At 39.3% G+C, this 24,763-nt stretch overlaps 2 protein-coding genes across 7 annotated transcripts in view; both read right to left on the bottom strand.

Annotated features, from left to right (window-relative positions):
* LOC308684032 (protocadherin gamma-C5-like) overlaps positions 1-24,763 on the bottom strand; it is a gene marked incomplete at its 5' end in the record, with an annotated part of 159,710 nt that overhangs the window by 89,619 nt on the left and 45,328 nt on the right. The gene's annotated exons all lie outside the window — the stretch shown is intronic.
* LOC308684179 (protocadherin Fat 4-like) lies at positions 30-23,512 on the bottom strand (the record flags this gene model as incomplete). Its single annotated transcript, XM_081355297.1, is given in 12 exon segments — positions 30-3,560; positions 4,166-6,490; positions 7,523-8,513; positions 9,636-9,847; positions 10,879-12,232; positions 13,073-13,200; positions 14,325-15,757; positions 18,054-20,374; positions 20,582-20,589; positions 21,110-22,519; positions 22,521-23,449; positions 23,452-23,512. Coding segments are annotated over 12 exon segments (13,587 nt in total). The 3' UTR covers positions 30-1,145.

Raw genomic sequence — 24,763 nt, 5'->3', positions numbered from 1 at the left:
GCTATACTGCTTTTTTTTTTTTTCTCCGTGGTATTGTGTGATGCTGGGGGTTGGTCTGTGAAATACTGTTTCTCCGCTGTTTGTCGACGAACAGCGGCCCTCTGAGTGTAAATACAGAACTGCATATCACAATTAGAACCTTACACATAAGAAGCATTTTATCAACGAATATTATTTTCTAGGCCTATATCACACTGCAAATATCATACGCAGAATGCCATACTTTGTTCCAGGACCTTTTGTTGTTTAAATCAAAATATATATATCATGTAGGTTGGATGTGCAAATGATCAGTTGCAGTATAAGTGAAATTTGTAACAGTAGGAATTTGAGCAAAATTATAATGCTGGCACTAATCACAACACACACACACAAAAAGACCATAGACATCTTTAATAGTAGCCCTTCATCTAACGAGGCGCTGTTCACCACAAGTGGTGCTGAACGGTGTCAAAGTTCCCTTGCGTTTTTCTTTTCTCGATAATTCACTTGAACAAATCTGAACATGTTGTCTATATAGGTCTACATCAAACATAACACGCTGTTACTATTTTTTTATATATTATTTATTCTATTTACCACAATATATCATTTCAGTCACTTATTTGTCCACGACCAAAACATTCTAAAGACAACTTGTGGAAACTTATAATTTTGATATACTGGTCATGGAATAAGAGAAAACCAACAGAGTATCATGCCAATCCATAACTATTGTATGTTTTTACAAATTTGTAGAAAATTCATATAAATCTCATTCGTATGTTTTGTATCTGTTCAGGTTAAGGGGTTCAGGTTATGTTGGCATGACGATGGTGAGAATGTAAGTTTTGTTTTACGTTCATACCATAGATGGAACAAGTTAATGCTCGTATAAATATTAATGCTATATGCACTTGTAAGGTGAGCATGTTGTGATTATACAGTATATATTCCGACATATAGTATTTTCATAATAGACAATGCGGATTATAGGTCATATTCAGTTCGATAGTCAATAGTATGCAAGAATTTGACAGACTCAGTTTCTGATTACTGATTTCACTTACATTCAGGTTATTAATTCAGACACCTTGCACTTTATTTAAGTGTTATTAGCCTATTTATTTGTTTATGGTATACTTGGTTAGCCTTGTATTACTTTTTCAGTTAAAATAAAAATAACAAAAATGGTCTAACCAAAACTTTCTTACCGATTCTGTAGACCCGAGACTGTCGATGGAGTTATTTTTCTTGATTGTATGCTGCATCGTCTCAGTGAAACTCGGGTCCACCACTAAAACACTCTGTCCACCGAGTGTAGAAAACTTACAGTCACTCTTCCTCGAGTCAGTCGTCATGCACACTTCATAATTATACCCGTGCGGCAGAGTTCCAGTGACTCCTGTGTCTGCGTAATGCGGTGGATAGTACGGAATAACAGGCAGATTGGACTGAAAGAGGAAGCGAGATTGTCTCCATCTGTAGATCTTTACTGATATTATCACAACCACACAAGTGATAAATAGGAAAGAAACAGCGGCAAGTGCGAGAACTAAATAAAAAGTCAGGTTGTCGTTATATTGTTTTTCATGCGTAAAATCAGTGAACTCTGACAGCACTTCAGGAAAGCTGTCAGCCACAGCCACGTTAATGGAGACCACAGCTGAGCGAGAGGGCTGTCCGTTATCCTCCACAACAACAGTGAGTTTCTGTTTGACAGCATCTTTATCAGTCACTTGTCGCACAGTTCTTATTTCTCCATTCTGTAAACCCACTTCAAACAGCGCTCTGTCTGTAGCTTTCTGTAGTTTATAGGAGAGCCAGGCATTCTGTCCAGAGTCCACATCAACAGCCACCACTTTAGTGACGAGATATCCAACATCTGCAGCACGAGGCACAATCTCAGCCACCACTGAACCGCCAGTCTGTACTGGATACAGAACCTGAGGAGCGTTGTCATTCTGATCTTGAATAGTAATTTTCACAGTCACGTTACTACTGAGTGGAGGAGAGCCTCCATCTTGCGCTTTTACCCGGAAGTGGAAATGTTTCAGTGTCTCATAGTCAAAAGAGCGCATAGCTGTAATCACTCCACTGTCAGGTTGCACTGACACATATGATGAGACAGAGATTCCATTAACAGTGCTGTCTTCTAGAATATAAGAAACACAAGCATTCTGATTCCAATCAGCATCACTGGCTTTAACTGAAAATATAGAGACACCAGGTGTGTTATTCTCCACCACACAGGCCTCATAGTTAGTTTTCTCAAAGACAGGAGCATTGTCATTCACATCTGATATCTGCACACGGAGAGAGACACTGCTGGATAGTGCGGGAACTCCCTCATCAGTACATATTACACTGATATTATACTCGGATTCTCTCTCTCTGTCCAGTTCCAGCTCTGTTTGCAAGCTGAAGAAACTACTGGATGATGCAATAGCAAAAGGAATATTGTCATTTATGTGGCAATGAACCTGACCATTCAATCCGGAGTCAAGATCATTTACGTTTAACATTGCCACAACAATGCCAGGTCTAGACTCTTCGGATATTGAATTTGACATAGATACGATGCTTATCATTGGTTTGTTATCATTCATATCTGAGAGATCAATTATAACTTTACATGAATCAGACAGTCCTCCTTGGTCGCGTGCTTGAATGTTTATTTGATAACGACTTGCTTTCTCAAAGTCAGCTGAGCCTTTTAAGGATATTTCCCCGCTTCGTGCGTCAACCATGAATAAATCATTTACATCTCCAGTGCCTGACATGTAGTACGTTATAATTGCATTCGAACCTTCATCTGCATCAGAAGCGCTGACGGACGTGATAACAGTGTCTTTAGGTGTATTTTCAGCAAGAGTGGCTTTGTACACCCTATGATTGAACACAGGGGGATTGTCGTTATTATCTAACACTGTTACATGTATCCGCACAGTACTGGTCAACTGAGGCTCTCCTCCATCCATTGCTGTTAACAACAAAGATAACTGTTTTTTGTTTTCACGGTCTAGAGCCTTTTGTAGCACCATCTCCATGTTTCTGTCGCCATCCGTTTGACTTTGCAAACTTAATACAAAATTATCTGTCGGTTTAAGTGAATAGCTTAGATGACAATTAGATCCAACATCCAGATCAATCGCGTTTTCCAACATGAATCTGGCTCCGGTTACAGCTGACTCGCTTATTTCAAATGTAATCTCACCTTTTGGAAAACTCGGAGCGTTATCATTTATGTCGGTAATTTCCACCGTGACATCGTACCATTCCATTGGATTTTCCAAAATCAGCTGAAGATGTAAAGCGCAAGGAGTCGTTTTAGCACAAAGAGCCTCGCGGTCTATTTTTTCCTCGGTGAGAAGTATCCCCCTCTCATTATTCAATCCGACGAATTCGGTGTTGTCTCCAGCAAATATGCGCGCTTTCCCTGACTTCAGTCTTTTTAAATCCAAACCCAAACCTTGGGAAATATTTCCGACGATAGACCCTTTTGCCATTTCTTCTGGAATGGAGTAGCTGATCTGCCCTCTCACCGAGTATTGACACATAATCATAAAAAACGCCGCAGCCTGCCACATTGCAGAGCTGGCCATTTCCCCCCTTTGTTCTGCAGATCCTGAAGATCGGTTAGTTTAAATAGAAAATAAAGACGAGATGTGTAAGAACTAGCATAAAATCTACTGTACGACGAGGATATCTATTTACAGAACATCCGACAAAATAATTGTTTCGAGTCATCAGGCTTTCGTTCGCTGTTCTCTGACATCACTGAAATGGGGGTATAGGTCTGAGAAATATAGAGCGAATGCGCTGCGTTGATCAACAGCGGCCCTATGAGCCTTATCTTTGAATTGCATTCATTTGTTTCTGATAAATCATAGAAAACTAGGACACAAGTGATTTGACAAAATACAAATGTAATAAAATTATTATTATCATTAATAATAATAATAATAATAATAATAATTTGTTGTGAAATTTTTTGACTGAACTCAAAAGAAGCGGGAAAAAAAGATTATTACTGCGTTTGGCGCTGTCCAGTGGTGCTGAAACCTGTCCGTGCCATCTTAAACGAAGCACTTTTGCAGTGTCTTTGAGATTAGCCATCAAATACACCATTAGAGGACAAACAATTTATAAGAAAAAAAAACTTTTAAAAAGGGCTTTATCTTACCAATTCCGAAAGACTGTTTTCTTCTATAAAGTTCTTTTCTTGGATTGCGCGCTGCATCGTCTCAGTGAAACTCGGGTCCACCACTAACACACTCTGTCCACCGAGTGTAGAAAACTTACAGTCACTCTTCCTCGATTCAGTCGTCATGCACACTTCATAATTATACCCGTGCGGCAGAGTTCCAGTGACTCCTGTGTCTGCGTAATGCGGTGGATAGTACGGAATAACAGGCAGATTGGACTGAAAGAGGAAGCGAGATTGTCTCCATCTGTAGATCTTTACTGATATTATCACAACCACACAAGTGATAAATAGGAAAGAAACAGCAGCCAGCGCGAGAACTAAATAAAAAGTCAAGTTGTCGTTATATTGTTTTTCATGCGTAAAGTCTGTGAACTCTGACAACACTTCAGGAAAGCTGTCAGCCACAGCCACGTTAATGGAGACCACAGCTGAGCGAGAGGGCTGTCCGTTATCCTCCACAACAACAGTGAGTTTCTGTTTGACAGCATCTTTATCAGTCACTTGTCGCACAGTTCTTATTTCTCCATTCTGTAAACCCACTTCAAACAGCGCTCTGTCTGTAGCTTTCTGTAGTTTATAGGAGAGCCAGGCATTCTGTCCAGAGTCCACATCAACAGCCACCACTTTAGTGACGAGATATCCAACATCTGCAGCACGAGGCACAATCTCAGCCACCACTGAACCGCCAGTCTGTACTGGATACAGAACCTGAGGAGCGTTGTCATTCTGATCTTGGATTATAATGTCCAAAGTCACATTAGTGCTGAGAGGTGGAGAGCCTCCATCTTGTGCTTTCACACAGACACTAACACTTTTCATTTGCTCATAGTCAAAACCGCGCAGCGCGTGCACCACTCCACTGTCAGCATTTACTGATATAAAAGAGGAAACAGGGGATCCACCCACTGTAGTTTCATCTAGAAGATACGAGATACGAGCGTTCTGGTTCCAGTCATCATCTTGAGCACTCAGAGTGAATATGGATAAACCAGGTGAATTATTTTCAGTAACATATGCAGTGTAAATACTCTTTTGAAACCTGGGCGGATTGTCATTAACATCTGATACTTTCAGATTTAAAGTTTTCTGACTGGAAAGCGCAGGAGACCCTGAATCTGTAGCTGTGATTGTGATATTATATTCTGCCACACGTTCACGATCTAAAGCAGCATCAGTAACTAAAGTGTAATAATTCCGCAGTGAAGACTGAAGTTTGAATGGTGTGTTTCTATTAATTGTACAGTCAACGTGTCCATTGTCTCCTGCATCTAGATCTTTGACACTGAAAATAGCGATAGTGGTTCCAACAGTTGCGTCTTCAGTAACCGGGCTTGAAAATGACATTACACTGATAGCTGGTGCATTATCATTAACATCAATTACATCAACTATGACTTTAGCCGAGTTTCCTAAACCGCCTTGGTCTTTTGCTTCGATATCAATTTCGTATTTTTTTGCTTTTTCGTAGTCAATAAGCCCAGTTAGTGTTATAACACCGGTTTTTTCATCGATTTTAAAAATGTCATTTATGTTCCCTTTAAAATTAGCAAAACTGTATAAAATCAAACTATTTGCACCACTGTCTGCATCACTAGCATTAACAATTGTAATATAGGTTCCTTTAGGTGAATTTTCTTTTACTGTTGCTCTGTAAAGTGACTGGTTGAACACTGGCGCGTTGTCATTCGCATCTAGTACAGTGATTTCTATTTTCATATTACCAGATCTTTGAGGGGTTCCTCCGTCGACCGCTGTGAGAATGAGAGACAGTCGTGGATGCTGCTCTCTGTCTAGAGGTTTCTGCAGCACCATTTCAGCATATTTGACTCCATCTGGGCGCGAGTGTTCTTTAAGAATAAATTTATCATTAGGTGACATAGTATAATGTTGTAGTGCGTTTAGACCTACATCAGGATCATCTGCGCCTCCCAGTAAAAAAAGAGCTCCAGGTGCGGCCGATTCACTTATTTCAAGATTAATTTCATCCTTAGCAAATGTTGGAGAGTGATCGTTTACATCCAGTATTTCTACCGTAACATGATGTAGCTCCATTGGATTATCAAGTATTATTTCAAATGTGAAGCTGCACGGAGTGGTTTCAGCGCAAAGCTGCTCTCGGTCAATTCTCTCCTTCACAACCAAAATCCCTTTGTCTGTTTTCAGCTCTACGTATTCAGTGCTGTCGCCAGACACGATACGAGCCCGACCCGAGCGCAGTCTTTGAGCATCCAGACCAAGATCATGAGCTATATTCCCGATAAGAGATCCTTTCTTCATTTCCTCTGGAACTGAGTAACGAATCTGTGCGTTTATGTTTGAGATCAAGCAAACGGCCATGATGTATAAAACCCTCCGTAGGAAAACACCATCCAATAGCTGTCCTCGCGATTGGAAACAATGAATCCTTCTACAAACCGTAATCACAAACATTTTAATATATTAAGTATTCAGATTACAATCTGAAGATGGTGTTCTACATTCGAAATATCCACGGATTAATCCAGTTAGGTCGCTGTTAGTCAGTGACTGTGTCCCTTCATCGACTCTCTTTAGTCTCCTCCACAATCTCCTAACCAGCATCAGCACAGCTCCACCAATCACAGGATATCACCTACATGCTTTTCTACAAATCAACAGCGGCCCTTAGAGTTGAGAGCGAGAAACGACACTAATGAAAGCACTGCAATATGTCAGAACTAGAATTGAATTCCGTCCTCTGATCTCAACAAAAATAGAACAGGATAAAATATCCCAAAAGAACTATATAATCAAACAACCTTCCAAATCTCTTATAATAAATTTTAATATTGTTTTACGTTTAGTAGTAAAGAGATTTATTATCAATATTCTTAGTAACGTGAGATAACCTCCTTTACAGATAGAACCTTATGAATGGCGCTTTTATTTTTTAAAGATAATGCTGTCCAATCAGCTTCAGTTCGTTAACACTGGCTAATGCACTAGTTATGAACTAGCAGTGAACAAAACAACATTTGTTAATCTAGGTCAGATTTGATTAACAAATACTATTGTTTATTGCAAATTAATTTTCGGTCAAAACACGTTAACAAACATTGATTCATAAAACCTGAGAATATGTTACAATGTTAGAAATGTAAAGTATATATAAAAATGAGTAATTAACAATACAAATAAATGTTGTAAAAATGCTATTTATTTTTAGTTCATTGTTGCTAATGCATTAATTAATGTTAACGAATTAAACCTTATGGTAAAGTGTTACAGATAATGTAACAGGCTTTTTTATTACTAGCCACAATTTACTGCATGTTATTACATTATTTCAGTCTTTTAAAGAACAGCCGATCTTACCATTTCTTGCGATTCTGGATCTTCTAAGAAGTTCTTTTCTTTCATTGCGCGCTGCATCGTCTCAGTGAAACTCGGATCCACCACTAACACACTCTGTCCACCGAGTGTAGAAAACTTACAGTCACTCTTCCTCGAGTCAGTCGTCATGCACACTTCATAATTATACCCGTGCGGCAGAGTTCCAGTGACTCCTGTGTCTGCGTAATGCGGTGGATAGTACGGAATAACAGGCAGATTGGACTGAAAGAGGAAGCGAGATTGTCTCCATCTGTAGATCTTTACTGATATTATCACAACCACACAAGTGATAAATAGGAAAGAAACAGCAGCCAGTGCGAGAACTAAATAAAAAGTCAGGTTGTCGTTATATTGTTTTTCATGCGTAAAGTCTGTGAACTCTGACAACACTTCAGGAAAGCTGTCAGCCACAGCCACGTTAATGGAGACCACAGCTGAGCGAGAGGGCTGTCCGTTATCCTCCACAACAACAGTGAGTTTCTGTTTGACAGCATCTTTATCAGTCACTTGTCGCACAGTTCTTATTTCTCCATTCTGTAAACCCACTTCAAACAGCGCTCTGTCTGTAGCTTTCTGTAGTTTATAGGAGAGCCAGGCATTCTGTCCAGAGTCCACATCAACAGCCACCACTTTAGTGACGAGATATCCAACATCTGCAGCACGAGGCACAATCTCAGCCACCACTGAACCGCCAGTCTGTACTGGATACAGAACCTGAGGAGCGTTGTCATTCTGATCTTGGATTATAATGTCCAAAGTCACATTAGTGCTGAGGGGTGGAGAGCCTCCATCTTGTGCTTTCACACAGACACTAACGCTTTTCATTTGCTCATAGTCAAAACCGCGCAGCGCGTGCACCACTCCACTGTCAGCATTTACTGATATAAAAGAGGAAACAGGGGATCCACCCACTGTAGTTTCATCTAGAAGATACGAGATACGAGCGTTCTGGTTCCAATCATCATCTTGAGCACTAAGAGTAAATATGGATAAATCAGGTGAATTATTTTCAGTAACATATGCAGTGTAAACACTCTTTTGAAACCTGGGCGGATTGTCATTAACATCTGATACTTTAAGATTTAAAGTTTTCTGACTGGAAAGCGCAGGAGACCCTGAATCTGTAGCTGTGATTGTGATATTATATTCTGCCACACATTCACGATCTAAAGCAGCATCAGTAACTAAAGTGTAATAATTCCGCAGCGAGGATTGTAATTTAAATGGAATATTTTTATTAATTGTACAGTCAACGTGTCCATTGTCTCCTGCATCTAGATCTTTGACACTGAAAATAGCGATAGTGGTTCCAACGGTTGCGTCTTCTGTCACTGGACTTGAAAATGACATTATACTGATAATTGGTGCATTGTCATTTACATCAATTAAATCAACTATGACTTTAGCCGAGTTTCCTAAACCACCCTGATCTTTTGCCTCGATGCCAATTTCGTGTTTTTTTGCTCTTTCATAGTCAAACATTCCAGTTAGAGTGATAACACCTGTTTTTCTATCGATTTTAAAAATGTCATTTCTGTTGCTTTTGAAATTAGCGAAACTGTAGGAAATTAAACTGTTTGCTTCACTATCTGCGTCACTGGCATTTACAGTTGTAATATAAGTACCCTTAGGCGCATTTTCCGCTATTGTTGCCCTGTAAACTGACTGGTTAAAGACAGGTGCGTTGTCATTTATATCTAGTAGAGTGACTTCTATTTTCATATTACCAGATCTTTGAGGATTTCCTCCGTCGACCGCTGTGAGAATGAGAGACAGTCGTGGATGCTGCTCTCTGTCTAGAGGTTTCTGAAGCACCATTTCAGCATATTTGATTCCATCGGGGCTCGAATGTTCTTTCAGAATAAAATAATCATTAGGTGACATAGTATAATGTTGTAGTGCGTTTAGACCTACATCAGGATCATCTGCGCTTCCCAGTAAAAAAAGAGCTCCAGGCGCGGCCGATTCACTTATTTCAAGACTAATTTCATCGTTAGGAAATGTTGGTGAGTGATCGTTTACATCCAGTATTTCTACCGTAACATGATGCAGCTCCATTGGATTATCAAGTATTATTTCAAATGTGAAGCTGCACGGAGTGGTTTCAGCGCAAAGCTGCTCTCGGTCAATTCTCTCCTTCACAACCAAAATCCCTTTGTCTGTTTTCAGCTCTACGTATTCAGTGCTGTCGCCAGACACGATACGAGCCCGACCCGAGCGCAGTCTTTGAGCATCCAGACCAAGATCATGAGCTATATTCCCGATAAGAGATCCTTTCTTCATTTCCTCTGGAACTGAGTAACGAATCTGTGCGTTTATGTTTGAGATCAAGCAAACGGCCATGATGAATAAAACCCTCCGTAGGAAAACACCATCCAATAGCTGTCCTCGCGATTGGAAATAATGAATCCTTTTACAAACTGTTATCACAAACATTTTTATATTTTAAGTATTCAGATTACAATCTGAAGATGGTGTTCTACATTCGAAATATCCACGGATTAATCCAGTTAGGTCGCTGTTAGTCAGTGACTGTGTCCCTTCATCGACTATCTTTAGTCTCCTCCACAATCTCCTAACCAGCATCAGCACAGCTCCACCAATCACAGGATATCACCTACATGCTTTTCTACAAATCAACAGCGGCCCTTAGAGTTGAGAGCGAGAAACGACACTAATGAAAGCACTGCAATATGTCAGAACTAGAATTGAATTCCGTCCTCTGATCTCAACAAAAATAGAACAGGATAAAATATCCCAAAAGAACTATATAATCAAACAACCTTCCAAATTTTTATAATAAATTTTAATATTGTTTTACGTTTAGTAGTAAAGAGATTTATAATCAATATTCTTAGTAACGTGAGATAACCTCCTTTACAGATAGAACCTTATGAATGGCGCATTTATTTTTTAAAGATAATGCTGTCCAATCAGCTTCAGTTCGTTAACACTGGCTAATGCACTAGTTATGAACTAGCAGTGAACAAAACAACATTTGTTAATCTAGGTCAGATTTGATTAACAAATATTATTGTTTATTGCAAATTAATTTTCGGTCAAAACACGTTAACAAACATTGATTCATAAAACCTGAGAATATGTTACAATGTTAGAAATGTAAAGTATATATAAAAATGAGTAATTAACAATACAAATAAATGTTGTAAAAATGCTATTTATTTTTAGTTCATTGTTGCTAATGCATTAATGAATGTTAACGAATTAAACCTTATGGTAAAGTGTTACAGATAATGTAACAGGCTTTTTTATTACTAGCCACAATTTACTGCATGTTATTACATTATTTCAGTCTTTTAAAGAACAGCCGATCTTACCATTTCTTGCGATTCTGGATCTTCTAAGAAGTTCTTTTCTTTCATTGCGCGCTGCATCGTCTCAGTGAAACTCGGATCCACCACTAACACACTCTGTCCACCGAGTGTAGAAAACTTACAGTCACTCTTCCTCGAGTCAGTCGTCATGCACACTTCATAATTATACCCGTGCGGCAGAGTTCCAGTGACTCCTGTGTCTGCGTAATGCGGTGGATAGTACGGAATAACAGGCAGATTGGACTGATAGAGGAAGCGAGATTGTCTCCATCTGTAGATCTTTACTGATATTATCACAACCACACAAGTGATAAATAGGAAAGAAACAGCGGCCAGTGCGAGAACTAAATAAAAAGTCAGGTTGTCGTTATATTGTTTTTCATGCGTAAAGTCTGTGAACTCTGACAACACTTCAGGAAAGCTGTCAGCCACAGCCACGTTAATGGAGACCACAGCTGAGCGAGAGGGCTGTCCGTTATCCTCCACAACAACAGTGAGTTTCTGTTTGACAGCATCTTTATCAGTCACTTGTCGCACAGTTCTTATTTCTCCATTCTGTAAACCCACTTCAAACAGCGCTCTGTCTGTAGCTTTCTGTAGTTTATAGGAGAGCCAGGCATTCTGTCCAGAGTCCACATCAACAGCCACCACTTTAGTGACGAGATATCCAACATCTGCAGCACGAGGCACAATCTCAGCCACCACTGAACCGCCAGTCTGTACTGGATACAGAACCTGAGGAGCGTTGTCATTCTGATCTTGGATTATAATGTCCAAAGTCACATTAGTGCTGAGAGGTGGAGAGCCTCCATCTTGTGCTTTCACACAGACACTAACACTTTTCATTTGCTCATAGTCAAAACCGCGCAGCGCGTGCACCACTCCACTGTCAGCATTTACTGATATAAAAGAGGAAACAGGGGATCCACCCACTGTAGTTTCGTCTAGAAGATACGAGATACGAGCGTTCTGGTTCCAGTCATCATCTTGAGCACTCAGAGTGAATATGGACAAACCAGGTGAATTATTTTCAGTAACATATGCAGTGTAAACAGTCTTATGAAACCTGGGCGGATTGTCATTAACATCTGATACTTTCAGATTTAAAGTTTTCTGACTGGAAAGCGCAGGAGACCCTGAATCTGTAGCTGTGATTGTGATATTATATTCTGCCACACGTTCACGATCTAAAGCAGCATCAGTAACTAAAGTGTAATAATTCCGCAGCGAGGATTGTAATTTAAATGGAATATTTTGATTAATTGTACTGTCAACGTGTCCATTGTCTCCTGCATCTAGATCTTTGACACTGAAAATAGCGATAGTGGTTCCAACAGTTGCGTCTTCAGTAACCGGGCTTGAAAATGACATAATACTGATAACTGGTGCATTATCATTTACATCAATTAAATCAACTATGACTTTAGCTGAGTTTCCTAAACCACCTTGGTCCTTTGCTTCGATATCAATTTCGTATTTTTTTGCTTTTTCGTAGTCAAGCAGCCCAGTTAGTGTTATAACACCAGTGGTTTCATTTAACTCAAATATCACACCAACGACCTTTATATTCGTAAAACTGTAGGAAATTAATTTATTAGCACCGCTGTCAGCATCACTTGCATTAACTGTTGTTATGTAAGTTCCCTTTGGCAAATTTTCTGCTATTGTTGCTCTGTAAATTGTCTGGTTGAATACTGGCGCGTTGTCATTTACATCTAGTACATTCACAGCTATTTTTACGTTACCTGATCTTTGCGGATTTCCTCCATCAATTGCTGTAAGAGTGAGAGAAAGTAGTGGATGTTGTTCTCTATCTAAAGGTTTCTGAAGCACCATTTCTGCATATTTGACACCGCCTTGTCGTGCATGCTGTTTTAAAATAAAATTATCATTCGGTGATAAGACATAATTTTGGAGAGCATTCACGCCCACATCAGGATCATCTGCGCTTCCCAGTAAGAAACGAGCCCCAGGCGCGGCCGATTCACTTATTTCAAGATTAATTTCATCTTTAGGAAATGTTGGTGAGTGATCATTTACATCCAATATTTCTACCGTAACATGATGCAGCTCCATTGGATTATCAAGTATTATTTCAAATGTGAAGCTGCACGGAGTGGTTTCAGCGCAAAGCTGCTCTCGGTCAATTCTCTCCTTCACAACCAAAATCCCTTTGTCTGTTTTCAGCTCTACGTACTCAGTGCTGTCGCCAGACACGATACGAGCCCGACCCGAGCGCAGTCTTTGAGCATCCAGACCAAGATCATGAGCTATATTCCCGATAAGAGATCCTTTCTTCATTTCCTCTGGAACTGAGTAACGAATCTGTGCGTTTATGTTTGAGATCAAGCAAACGGCCATGATGAATAAAACCCTCCATAGGAAAACACCATCCAATGGCTGTCCTCGCGATTGGAAACAATGAATCCGTCTACAAACCGTAATCACAAACATTTTAATATATTAAGTATTCAGATTACAATCTGAATATGGTGTTCTACATTCGAAATATCCACGGATTAATCCAGTTAGGTCGCTGTTAGTCAGTGACTGTGTCCCTTCATCGACTCTTTTTAGTCTCCTCCACAATCTCCTAACCAGCATCAGCATAGCTCCACCAATCACAGGATTACATGCTTTTCTACAAATCAACAGCGGCCCTTAGAGTTGAGAACGAGAAATGACACTAATGAAAGCACTGAAATATCTCAGAACTAGAATTGCATGCCGTCCTTTGATCTCAACAAAAATTGAACAGGATAAAATATCTCAAAAGAACTATATAATCAAACAACCTTTAGATTCTCCCATAATACATTTTAATATTGTTTTACGTTTAGTAGTAAAGAAAGTAACATGTGAGAAAACCTCATTTACAGATAGAACATTAAGAATGGCGCATTTTATTTTTTAAAGCTAATACTGTACAATCAGCTTCCGTTCGTTAACACTGGCTAATGTACTAGGTATGAACTAACAATTAACAATACAACATTTGATAATCTAGGTCAAATTTGTTTAACAAATATATTATTGTTTATTGCAAATAAAATTTTCGGTCAAAACACGTTAACAAACATTGATTCATACAACACAAAAATATATTAAAATGTTAGAAATGTATAGTATATCCAAAATATAATAATTATCTATATAAATAAATGTTGTAAAAATGCTATTTATTTTTAGTTCATGGTTGCTAAAGCAATAATTAATGTTAACGAACTGAACCTTATTGTAAAGTGTTACAGATAATGTAATAGGCTTTTTTTATTACTGGCCACAACTTAATAATAATATTAATAATTTATTATATTTATATAGCGCTTTTCGCTTTTTTCTGCACTCCAAGCGCTTTACATAGAAGGGGGAAATCTCACCAACCACCACCAATTTACTGCATGTTGTTTCAACATTATTTCAGTCTTTTAAAGAACAGCCGATCTTACCATTTCTTGCAATTCTGGATCTTCTAAGAAGTTATTTTCTTTCATTGCGCGCTGCATCGTCTCAGTGAAACTCGGATCCACCACTAAAACACTCTGTCCACCGAGTGTAGAAAACTTACAGTCACTCTTCCTCGAGTCAGTCGTCATGCACACTTCATAATTATACCCGTGCGGCAGAGTTCCAGTGACTCCTGTGTCTGCGTAATGTGGTGGATAGTACGGAATAACAGGCAGATTGGACTGAAAGAGGAAGCGAGATTGTCTCCATCTGTAGATCTTTACTGATATTATCACAACCACACAAGTGATAAATAGGAAAGAAACAGCGGCCAGTGCGAGAACTAAATAAAAAGTCAGGTTGTCGTTATATTGTTTTTCATGCGTAAAGTATGTGAACTCTGACAACACTTCAGGAAAGCTGTCAGCCACAGCCACGTTAATGGAGACCACAGCTGAGCGAGAGGGCTGTCCGTTATCCTCCACAACAACAGTGAGTTTCTGTTTGACAGCATCTTTATCAGTCACTTGTCGCACAGTTCTTATTTCTCCATTCTGTAAACCCACTTCAAACAGCGCTCTGTCTGTAGCTTTCTGTAGTTTATAGGAGAGCCAGGCATTCTGTCCAGAGTCCACATCAACAGCCACCACTTTAGTGACGAGATATCCAACATCTGCAGCACGAGGCACAATCTCAGCCACCACTGAACCGCCAGTCTGTACTGGATACAGAACCTGAGGAGCGTTGTCATTCTGATCTTGGATTATAATGTCCAAAGTCACATTAGTGCTGAGAGGTGGAGAGCCTCCATCTTGTGCTTTCACACAGACACTAACACTTTTCATTTGCTCATAGTCAAAACCGCGCAGCGCGTGCACCACTCCACTGTCAGCATTTACTGATATAAAAGAGGAAACAGGGGATCCACCCACTGTAGTTTCATCTAGAAGATACGAGATACGAGCGTTCTGGTTCCAGTCAATATCTTGAGCACTCAGAGTAAATATGGACAAACCAGGTGAATTATTTTCAGTAACATATGCAGTGTAAACAGTCTTATGAAACCTGGGCGGATTGTCATTGACATCTGATACTTTCAGATTTAAAGTTTTCTGACTGGAAAGCGCAGGAGACCCTGAATCTGTAGCTGTGATTGTGATATTATATTCTGCCACACGTTCACGATCTAAAGCAGCATCAGTAACTAAAGTGTAATAATTCCGCAGTGAAGACTGAAGTTTGAATGGTGTGTTTCTATCAATTGTACAGTCAACGTGTCCATTGTCTCCTGCATCTAGATCTTTGACGCTGACAATAGCGATAGTGTTTCCAACAGTTGCGTCTTCAGTAACTGGGCTTGAAAATGACATAACACTGATAACTGGTGCATTGTCATTTACATCAATTAAATCAACTATGACTTTAGCCGAGTTTCCTAAACCACCCTGATCTTTGGCCTCGATGCCAATTTCATATTTCTTTGCCTTTTCATAATCAAGTACCCCTATTAGTGTTATAACACCGGTTTTCTCATCGATTTTAAAAATGTCTTTTATGTTACCTTTTAAATTAGCAAAACTGTATGAAATCAAACTATACATTCCACTATCTGCATCACTTGCATTAACAGTCGTAATATAAGTTTCTTTACGTGCATTTTCCTCTATAGTTGCCCTATAAACTGACTGGTTAAAGACAGGTGCGTTGTCGTTTACATCTAATAGACTGACCTCTATTTTCATATTACCAGATCTTTGAGGGTTTCCTCCGTCGACCGCTGTGAGAATGAGAGACAGTCGTGGATGCTGCTCTCTGTCTAGAGGTTTCTGAAGCACCATTTCAGCATATTTGACTCCATCGGGGCGCGAGTGTTCTTTAAGATTAAAATAACTATTAGGTGACATAGTATAATGTTGTAGTGCGTTTAGACCTACATCAGGATCATCTGCGCTTCCCAGTAAGAAACGAGATCCAGGCGCGGCCGATTCACTTATTTCAAGATTAATTGCATCCTTAGCAAATGTTGGAGAGTGATCGTTTACATCCAATATTTCTACCGTAACATGATGTAGCTCCATTGGATTATCAAGTATTATTTCAAATGTGAAGCTGCACGGAGTGGTTTCAGCGCAAAGCTGCTCTCGGTCAATTCTCTCCTTCACAACCAAAATCCCTTTGTCTGTTTTCAGCTCTACGTATTCAGTGCTGTCGCCAGACACGATACGAGCCCGACCCGAGCGCAGTCTTTGAGCATCCAGACCAAGATCATGAGCTATATTCCCGATAAGAGATCCTTTCTTCATTTCCTCTGGAACTGAGTAACGAATCTGTGCGTTTATGTTTGAGATCAAGCAAACGGCCATGATGAATAAAACCCTCCATGTGAAAACACGGTCCAATGGCTGTCCTCGCGATTGGGAACAATGAATCATTTTAAATACTGTAATCACAAACATTTTATACATTAAGCCTACGTATTCAGATTACAGACTGTAGATGATGTTCAGCAATTGAAATATCCACAAAGTAATCCTGCTCGGTTGCTGTTAGTCAGGGACTGTGTCCCTTCATCGACTCTCTTTAGTCTCCTCCACAATCTCCTAACCAGCATCAGCACAGCTCCACCAATCACAGGAGATCACCTACATGCTTTTCTACAAATCAACAGCGGCCCTTAGAGTTGAGAGCGAGAAACGACACTAATAAAAGCAACAAAGTGTTTCAGAACAAGGATTCAGTTTCGTAATTTGCTCCCAACAAAAATAAAACATAACTATAAACAATCAAATAACGCACAAACGTTCTCGTAAATTTTAGTCTTACTGTACATTGCAGAATACTTAAATATAAGAAATCAATCATTATTCCGGAGATAGGGAAAATAAGGTAACACTTTTATTTTGATGGTCCTTTTTGAAAAGTCTGTTGACTATAAGTAACTTTGCATCTACATGTCAACTACTCTCATTAGAGTATTAGTTGACTGTCTGCTTAATATCTGCTATCCTTTAATTGTAACGGTCCTCCAACAGACATTTACTGATTATAAGTAACTTTGCAAATACATGTCAACTTTTTTTTAACCCAGCAGTCTACTAATACTCTGCAAACACTATAATGCGAGTCTATAGACATGTAGGTGCAGCGTTACTTATAGTCAACAGAATGTGTTAAATTTACCACCAAAACAAAGTAAAACCGAAAATAGTTTCACATACATTTTAAAGTAAGATTCAATGAAAGCGTGAATTAATGGCAGTGCGACAAATCATCTCTTTTAGAGACAGAACATAGTCTTAATATCAAATAAAGATTGAATGAACAACATTTATAGAAATTATTAAACTAGTATAATATTATCAAATGAACTAATATCTTTGGAATTTTTTATAAATAACGTATTATGAACAAAAATTAATTAACAGTGAGCAATAATACATTTATATTAATACATTCTATAAACATGTTAATTAATGGTAACTGATAAAAAGTAATGCATTAACTTACGTTAACGAACCAAATCTTATTGTATACTAATTTTAAATAGTGAAAATCATTTCTAATATTACAAAGCACTTTTAAGTTTAATATTATATATACTTTTTTATATATAACAGGTGATCTTACCATTTCAGGACACTTGTCGGGATCTTCTAAGAAGTTATTTTCTTTAATTGCGCGCTGCATCGTCTCAGTGAAACTCGGATCCACCACTAACACACTCTGTCCACCGAGTGTAGCAAACTTACAGTCACTCTTCCTCGAGTCAGTCGTCATGCACACTTCATAATTATACCCGTGCGGCAGAGTTCCAGTGACTCCTGTGTCTGCGTAATGCGGTGGATAGTACGGAATAACAGGCAGATTGGACTGATAGAGGAAGCGAGATTGTCTCCATCTGTAGATCTTTACTGATATTATCACAACCACACAAGTGATAAATAGGAAAGAAACCGCGGCCAGTGCGAGAACTAAGTAAAAAGTCAGATTGTCGTTATATTGTTTTTCATGCGTAAAGTCAGTGAACTCTGACAACACTTCAGGAAAGCTGTCAGCCACAGCCACGTTAATGGAGACCACAGCTGAACGAGAGGGCTGTCCGTTATCCTCCACAACAACAGTGAGTTTCTGTTTGACAGCATCTTTATCAGTCACTTGTCGCACAGTTCTTATTTCTCCATTCTGTAAACCCACTTCAAACAGCGCTCTGTCTGTAGCTTTCTGTAGTTTATAGGAGAGCCAGGCATTCTGTCCAGAGTCCACATCAACAGCCACCACTTTAGTGACGAGATATCCAACATCTGCAGCACGAGGCACAATCTCAGCCACCACTGAACCGCCAGTCTGTACTGGATACAAAACCTGAGGAGCGTTGTCATTCTGATCTTGGATTATAATGTCCAAAGTCACATTAGTGCTGAGGGGTGGAGAGCCTCCATCTTGTGCTTTCACACAGACACGAACACTTTTCATTTGCTCATAGTCAAAACCGCGCAGCGCGTGCACCACTCCACTGTCAGCATTTACTGATATAAAAGAGGAAACAGGGGATCCACCCACTGTAGTTTCATCTAGAAGATACGAGATACGAGCGTTCTGGTTCCAGTCATCATCTTGAGCACTCAGAGTGAATATGGATAAACCAGGTGAATTATTTTCAGTAACATATGCAGTGTAAATACTTTTTTGAAACCTGGGCGGATTGTCATTAACATCTGATACTTTCAGATTTAAAGTTTTCTGACTGGAAAGCGCAGGAGACCCTGAATCTGTAGCTGTGATTGTGATATTATATTCTGCCACACGTTCTCGATCTAAAGCAGCGTCAGTAACTAAAGTGTAATAATTCCGCAATGAAGAATGTAATTTGAACGGAGTATCAACAGTACACTCAACGTGTCCATTGTCTCCTGCATCCAAATCTTTGACACTGAAGATCGCGATAGTTGTACCAAGAGGTGCTTCCTCAGACACTGGGTTTGAAAATGACATAACACTAATAAACGGCGCATTATCATTTACATCAATTAATTCAACTATGACTTTGGCAGAGTCTCCCAAACCACCTTGGTCCTTTGCTTCGATATCAAATTCGTATTTCTTTGCTTTTTCGTAATCAAGCACTCCATTTAGAGTTATAACACCTGTGCTTTCATTCATCTTAAAAATCTCAGCAATGACTTTCAAATTCCCAAAGCTATAAGAAAACAATCCATTTGCGCCGCTGTCTGCATCACTAGCATTGACGCTGGTTATATATGTCCCCTTAAGTGAATTTTCTGCTATTGTTGCTCTATATACTGATTGGTTGAACACTGGCGCGTTGTCATTTACATCTAGTACATTCACAGCTATTTTCATATTACTAGATCTTTGAGGGTTTCCTCCGTCGACCGCTGTGAGAATGAGGAACAGTCGTGGATACTGCTCTCTGTCTAGAGGTTTCTGAAGCACCATTTCAGCATATTTGACCCCACTTGGCCGTGCATGTTGTTTTAAAATAAAATTATCATTCTGTGATATGACATAATTTTGTATACCATTTCCACCTACATCAGGATCATCTGCGCTTCCCAGTAAGAAACGAGCCCCAGGCGCGGCCGATTCACTTATTTCAAGAATAATTTCATCGTTAGGAAATGTTGGTGAGTGATCGTTTACATCCAATATTTCTACCGTAACATGATGCAGCTCCATTGGATTATCAAGTATTATTTCAAATGTGAAGCTGCACGGAGTGGTTTCAGCGCAAAGCTGTTCTCGGTCAATTCTCTCCTTCACAACCAAAATCCCTTTGTCTGTTTTCAGCTCTACGTATTCAGTGCTGTCGCCAGACACGATACGAGCCCGACCCGAGCGCAGTCTTTGAGCATCCAGACCAAGATCATGAGCTATATTCCCGATAAGAGATCCTTTCTTCATTTCCTCTGGAACTGAGTAACGAATCTGTGCGTTTATGTTTGAGATCAAGCAAACGGCCATGATGAATAAAACCCTCCATAGGAAAACACCATCCAATGGCTGTCCTCGCGACTGGTAAAAATGAATTCTTCTACACAATGTAATTGCGAAAATGTTATACATTATGTATTCAATTTACAAAATGTATTTAATGCTTATCAATTGGAATATCCACGAAGTAATCCAGCTCGGCAGCTTTTAGTCAGTGACTGTGTCCCTTCATGGACTCTCTTTAGTCTCCTCCACAATCTCCTAACCAGCATCAACACAGCTCCACCAATCACAGGATATCACCTACATGCTTTTCTACAAATCAACAGCGGCCCTTAGAGTTGAGAACGAGAAATGACACTAATAAAAGCTATAAAATTGATCTCAACAAAGATAGAATATATTTATATATATTATATGAGTATTTTATATAATATAAAAGCTTCATTTCGTTAACTAATAATGACTAATACAGCATTTATTATTCACGGTTCATATTGATTAACCAATATACTATTGTTTATTGTTAATTTTCATTAGGCCTAATAATATCGTTAATTGTCAGATCATTCGTTTACGGACTAATTTATACAACGTTCAATGTATTATATTCAGAAATTAACAATAACCAAGATAAATGTTGTAAAAATTTTTTTTTTTTAGTTCATGGTAGCTAATGCATTAATGTAACGAAACTGAACATTGCTGTAAAGTGTTACAGATTCAACACGGTAGGCTATATAACAAGCTTCCTAATACTAGCCAACATTTACTGTTTGCAATTTCAAAATTATAAAGATTTTATTTCAGTCTTTTTAATTGCATTTGGTCTTACCATTTTAAGACTGTCAGGATCTTCTACGAAGTTTGTTTCCTTTATTGCGCGCTGCATCGTCTCAGTGAAACTCGGGTCCACCACTAACACACTCTGTCCACCGAGTGTAGAAAACTTACAGTCACTCTTCCTCGAGTCAGTCGTCATGCACACTTCATAATTATACCCGTGCGGCAGAGTTCCAGTGACTCTTGTGTCTGCGTAATGCGGTGGATAGTACGGAATAACAGGCAGATTGGACTGAAAGAGGAAGCGAGATTGTCTCCATCTGTAGATCTTTACTGATATTATCACAACCACACAAGTGATAAATAGGAAAGAAACAGCGGCCAGTGCGAGAACTAAATAAAAAGTCAGGTTGTCGTTATATTGTTTTTCATGCGTAAAGTCAGTGAACTCTGACAACACTTCAGGAAAGCTGTCAGCCACAGCCACGTTAATGGAGACCACAGCTGAGCGAGAGGGCTGTCCGTTATCCTCCACAACAACAGTGAGTTTCTGTTTGACAGCATCTTTATCAGTCACTTGTCGCACAGTTCTTATTTCTCCATTCTGTAAACCCACTTCAAACAGCGCTCTGTCTGTAGCTTTCTGTAGTTTATAGGAGAGCCAGGCATTCTGTCCAGAGTCCACATCAACAGCCACCACTTTAGTGACGAGATATCCAACATCTGCAGCACGAGGCACAATCTCAGCCACCACTGAACCGCCAGTCTGTACTGGATACAGAACCTGAGGAGCGTTGTCATTCTGATCTTGAATATTAATATTTATTGTCACTTCAGAGCTCAAGGGCGGGGATCCTCCGTCTCGAGCTGTCACGTTAAATGAAAACGATTTTAACTGTTCAAAATCAAATGATTTCACTGCATGAATAGTTCCAGTAAGTGAATCCACAGACACGAGAGAACTTAGCGGTGCACCACGCATGTCTTCATCCTTCAGGAAGTAGGACAATTGCGCGTTGGGACCCCAGTCAGCATCTTTTGCTTTAACAGTCATTATAGTCAGACCAGGAGAATTATTTTCACTAACAAATGTTTTATATTCGTCAGAATCGAATATAGGCGGGTTGTCATTGACATCGGATATTTTTACCGTCAGTGTTTTGTTTGCGTGTCGCGCTGGACTTCCTTGGTCTGATACCAAGATCGATATGTTATATTCAGAAAAACTTTCTCGATCAAGCATATCATCAGTAATTAAACTGTAATAGTCTGTGAGAGATGACTCAATTTTAAACGGTATGTTTTGATTAAGTAAACAATGAACAAGGCCGTTTTTACCCGAATCTGCGTCCTCTACGTTAATGACGGCTACGGTTGTTCCCACTGGGGAATTTTCAGGAAGGGTGTTTGAGAAGGACATAAGCTGTATGGTGGGAGAGTTGTCGTTTTCATCAATTACATCTAATGACCATTTTGCAAGTATCCGACAAATCTCCTTTATCTCTTGCATAAATGTTTAATTGATAGCTATGCTGAGATTCATAATCTAAATTAGCAAGTAGTGTAATCTCACCTGTATCTGTGTTTATCCCAAAAAGCTCCCTCGCTTCTTTGCTGGCTACAGCGAAGGAATAGGAAACATGACCATTTACACCTTCGTCAGTATCAGAAGCACTAACAGAACCAATGACTGTACCAGCAGGTGACTCTTCCCTTACTTCAGTTTTAAATACTGACTGTTTACACACCGGGGCATTATCATTAACACCCATGACAGTAATATGAATTCTTGCAGTGCCTGATTTTTGAGGTGATCCACCATCAGCTGCTACAAGAACCAATTTAATCTCATCGCGCTCCTCTCGATCTAGTTCTCGCTGTAAAACCATCTCAATGTATTTGTTGCCATCTGTCTGACTATGCACCTCCAGTTTAAAACTATCAGCTGGATGTAGTTTATAGCTCTGTATACTATTCAGACCGACATCTGTATCTATAGCGCTATCCAAAGGGAAGCGAGCTCCTAAAATGGCATTTTCAGCTATTTTCAGGTTAACATTTTCTTTCGGAAATAACGGAGCATTATCGTTTATATCTTGCACCTCAACAGTGACTCGGTGCAGCTGGATAGGGTTTTCAACGATAAGATCAAAACTGAAGCTGCAAGGCGTCGTTTGCTTACAGAGCTCTTCGCGATCTATCCTTTCTTTAATTACTAGAGTCCCTTTGTCTCTGCTCAGATCGACATACTGTCGTCCGCCCTTTGTTACGAGGCGAGCTTTTCCAGATATTAGTCGACTTATCTCTATCCCCAGATCCTTAGCGATATTGCCTACGAATGATCCCTCTGGCATTTCCTCCGGGATGGAATATCTCATATTGCAATTTACACGTCCATTCCGTAGAAGCAGAGAATGAAAACAACAACCTGCCATTTTGAATGCGTGGAAACCATCCAAGGAATGTCCGAATTGCTTAATAAACTGAAGAAAGCCATCTACACTCTGTGGTCAAACGAAGTGGTACCAAGTATGAAAAACAAATCAAAATCCTAAATCCAAAATGACTCATTCACCGAAAACCGCTGCATATGTCCAACCTGCAAACGCGTCAGTAAGGGACTGGCAACACAGACTATACAGAGAGAGACGTGCTCTTCTCACATGTTAATCAACAGCGGCACTCAGAGCTTTAAAGTCGCAAATACAAGACCAGTAGCCTCACCGAATCTGTATAAGCCAAACGCAAAACATAAACATTACTATAATAATAATAATAATAATAATAATAATAATAATAATAATAATAATATGTATCTGCTTCATGTTGATATTATATGTGACTGAGTCACATACTGTTCAATCAGGCAACTGGATGAAACCGTTGACAATTTCAGCACCATCGGAATGAACAGCACCCGAGGAATTAAATCCTTAATAAAATGTTCGACTCTCAGACTCTAATTAAAATGTAAGTTAACAGAAAGTTATAAAAAATGAAAACGAAAGAGCACAGCTTTCAGAAATACACCGTTTAGTCAATGACAAATGCACAACATTTCAACACAATTTCTTTGGCTAGGAATATTATTTCTGAATTATATCATCCTTGTTGTTTTTATCAGCAGTGTCCAACTCACAATAACATAGCGAAAGATCTAGCCAACCAGTTTTATGTGACACTGATTAAACATATCTGTTTTATAGTTTCAGCATGTTAAATTGTTAAGGTAGATATAGGCTATTTCAGATTCAAGTTTCAACAACATCAACAGGTTGCGCAAACGAATATATATATGGTCTTACGGCCATAAAAGACACACAGCAAATTATTGTTGTTATTATTATTTTTATAATTATTATTATTATGTGTACATTCAGTCATTCCTGCAGTGCTCTTACCATTTCATGTAGTTCAGAATTTTCAAGAATGTTATTTTCCTTGATCGCGCGCTGCATCGTCTCAGTGAAACTCGGGTCCACCACTAAAACACTCTGTCCACCGAGTGTAGAAAACTTACAGTCACTCTTCCTCGAGTCAGTCGTCATGCACACTTCATAATTATACCCGTGCGGCAGAGTTCCAGTGACTCCTGTGTCTGCGTAATGCGGTGGATAGTACGGAATAACAGGCAGATTGGACTGAAAGAGGAAGCGAGATTGTCTCCATCTGTAGATCTTTACTGATATTATCACAACCACACAAG

The sequence above is a fragment of the Scardinius erythrophthalmus genome (assembly GCF_964197995.2).
Source record: "Scardinius erythrophthalmus genome assembly, chromosome: 23".
In the NCBI taxonomy this organism is placed as follows: Eukaryota; Metazoa; Chordata; class Actinopteri; order Cypriniformes; family Leuciscidae; genus Scardinius; species Scardinius erythrophthalmus.
Note: the sequence above shows the minus strand (reverse complement) of the source record. Positions and strands in the feature narration are given on the sequence as shown.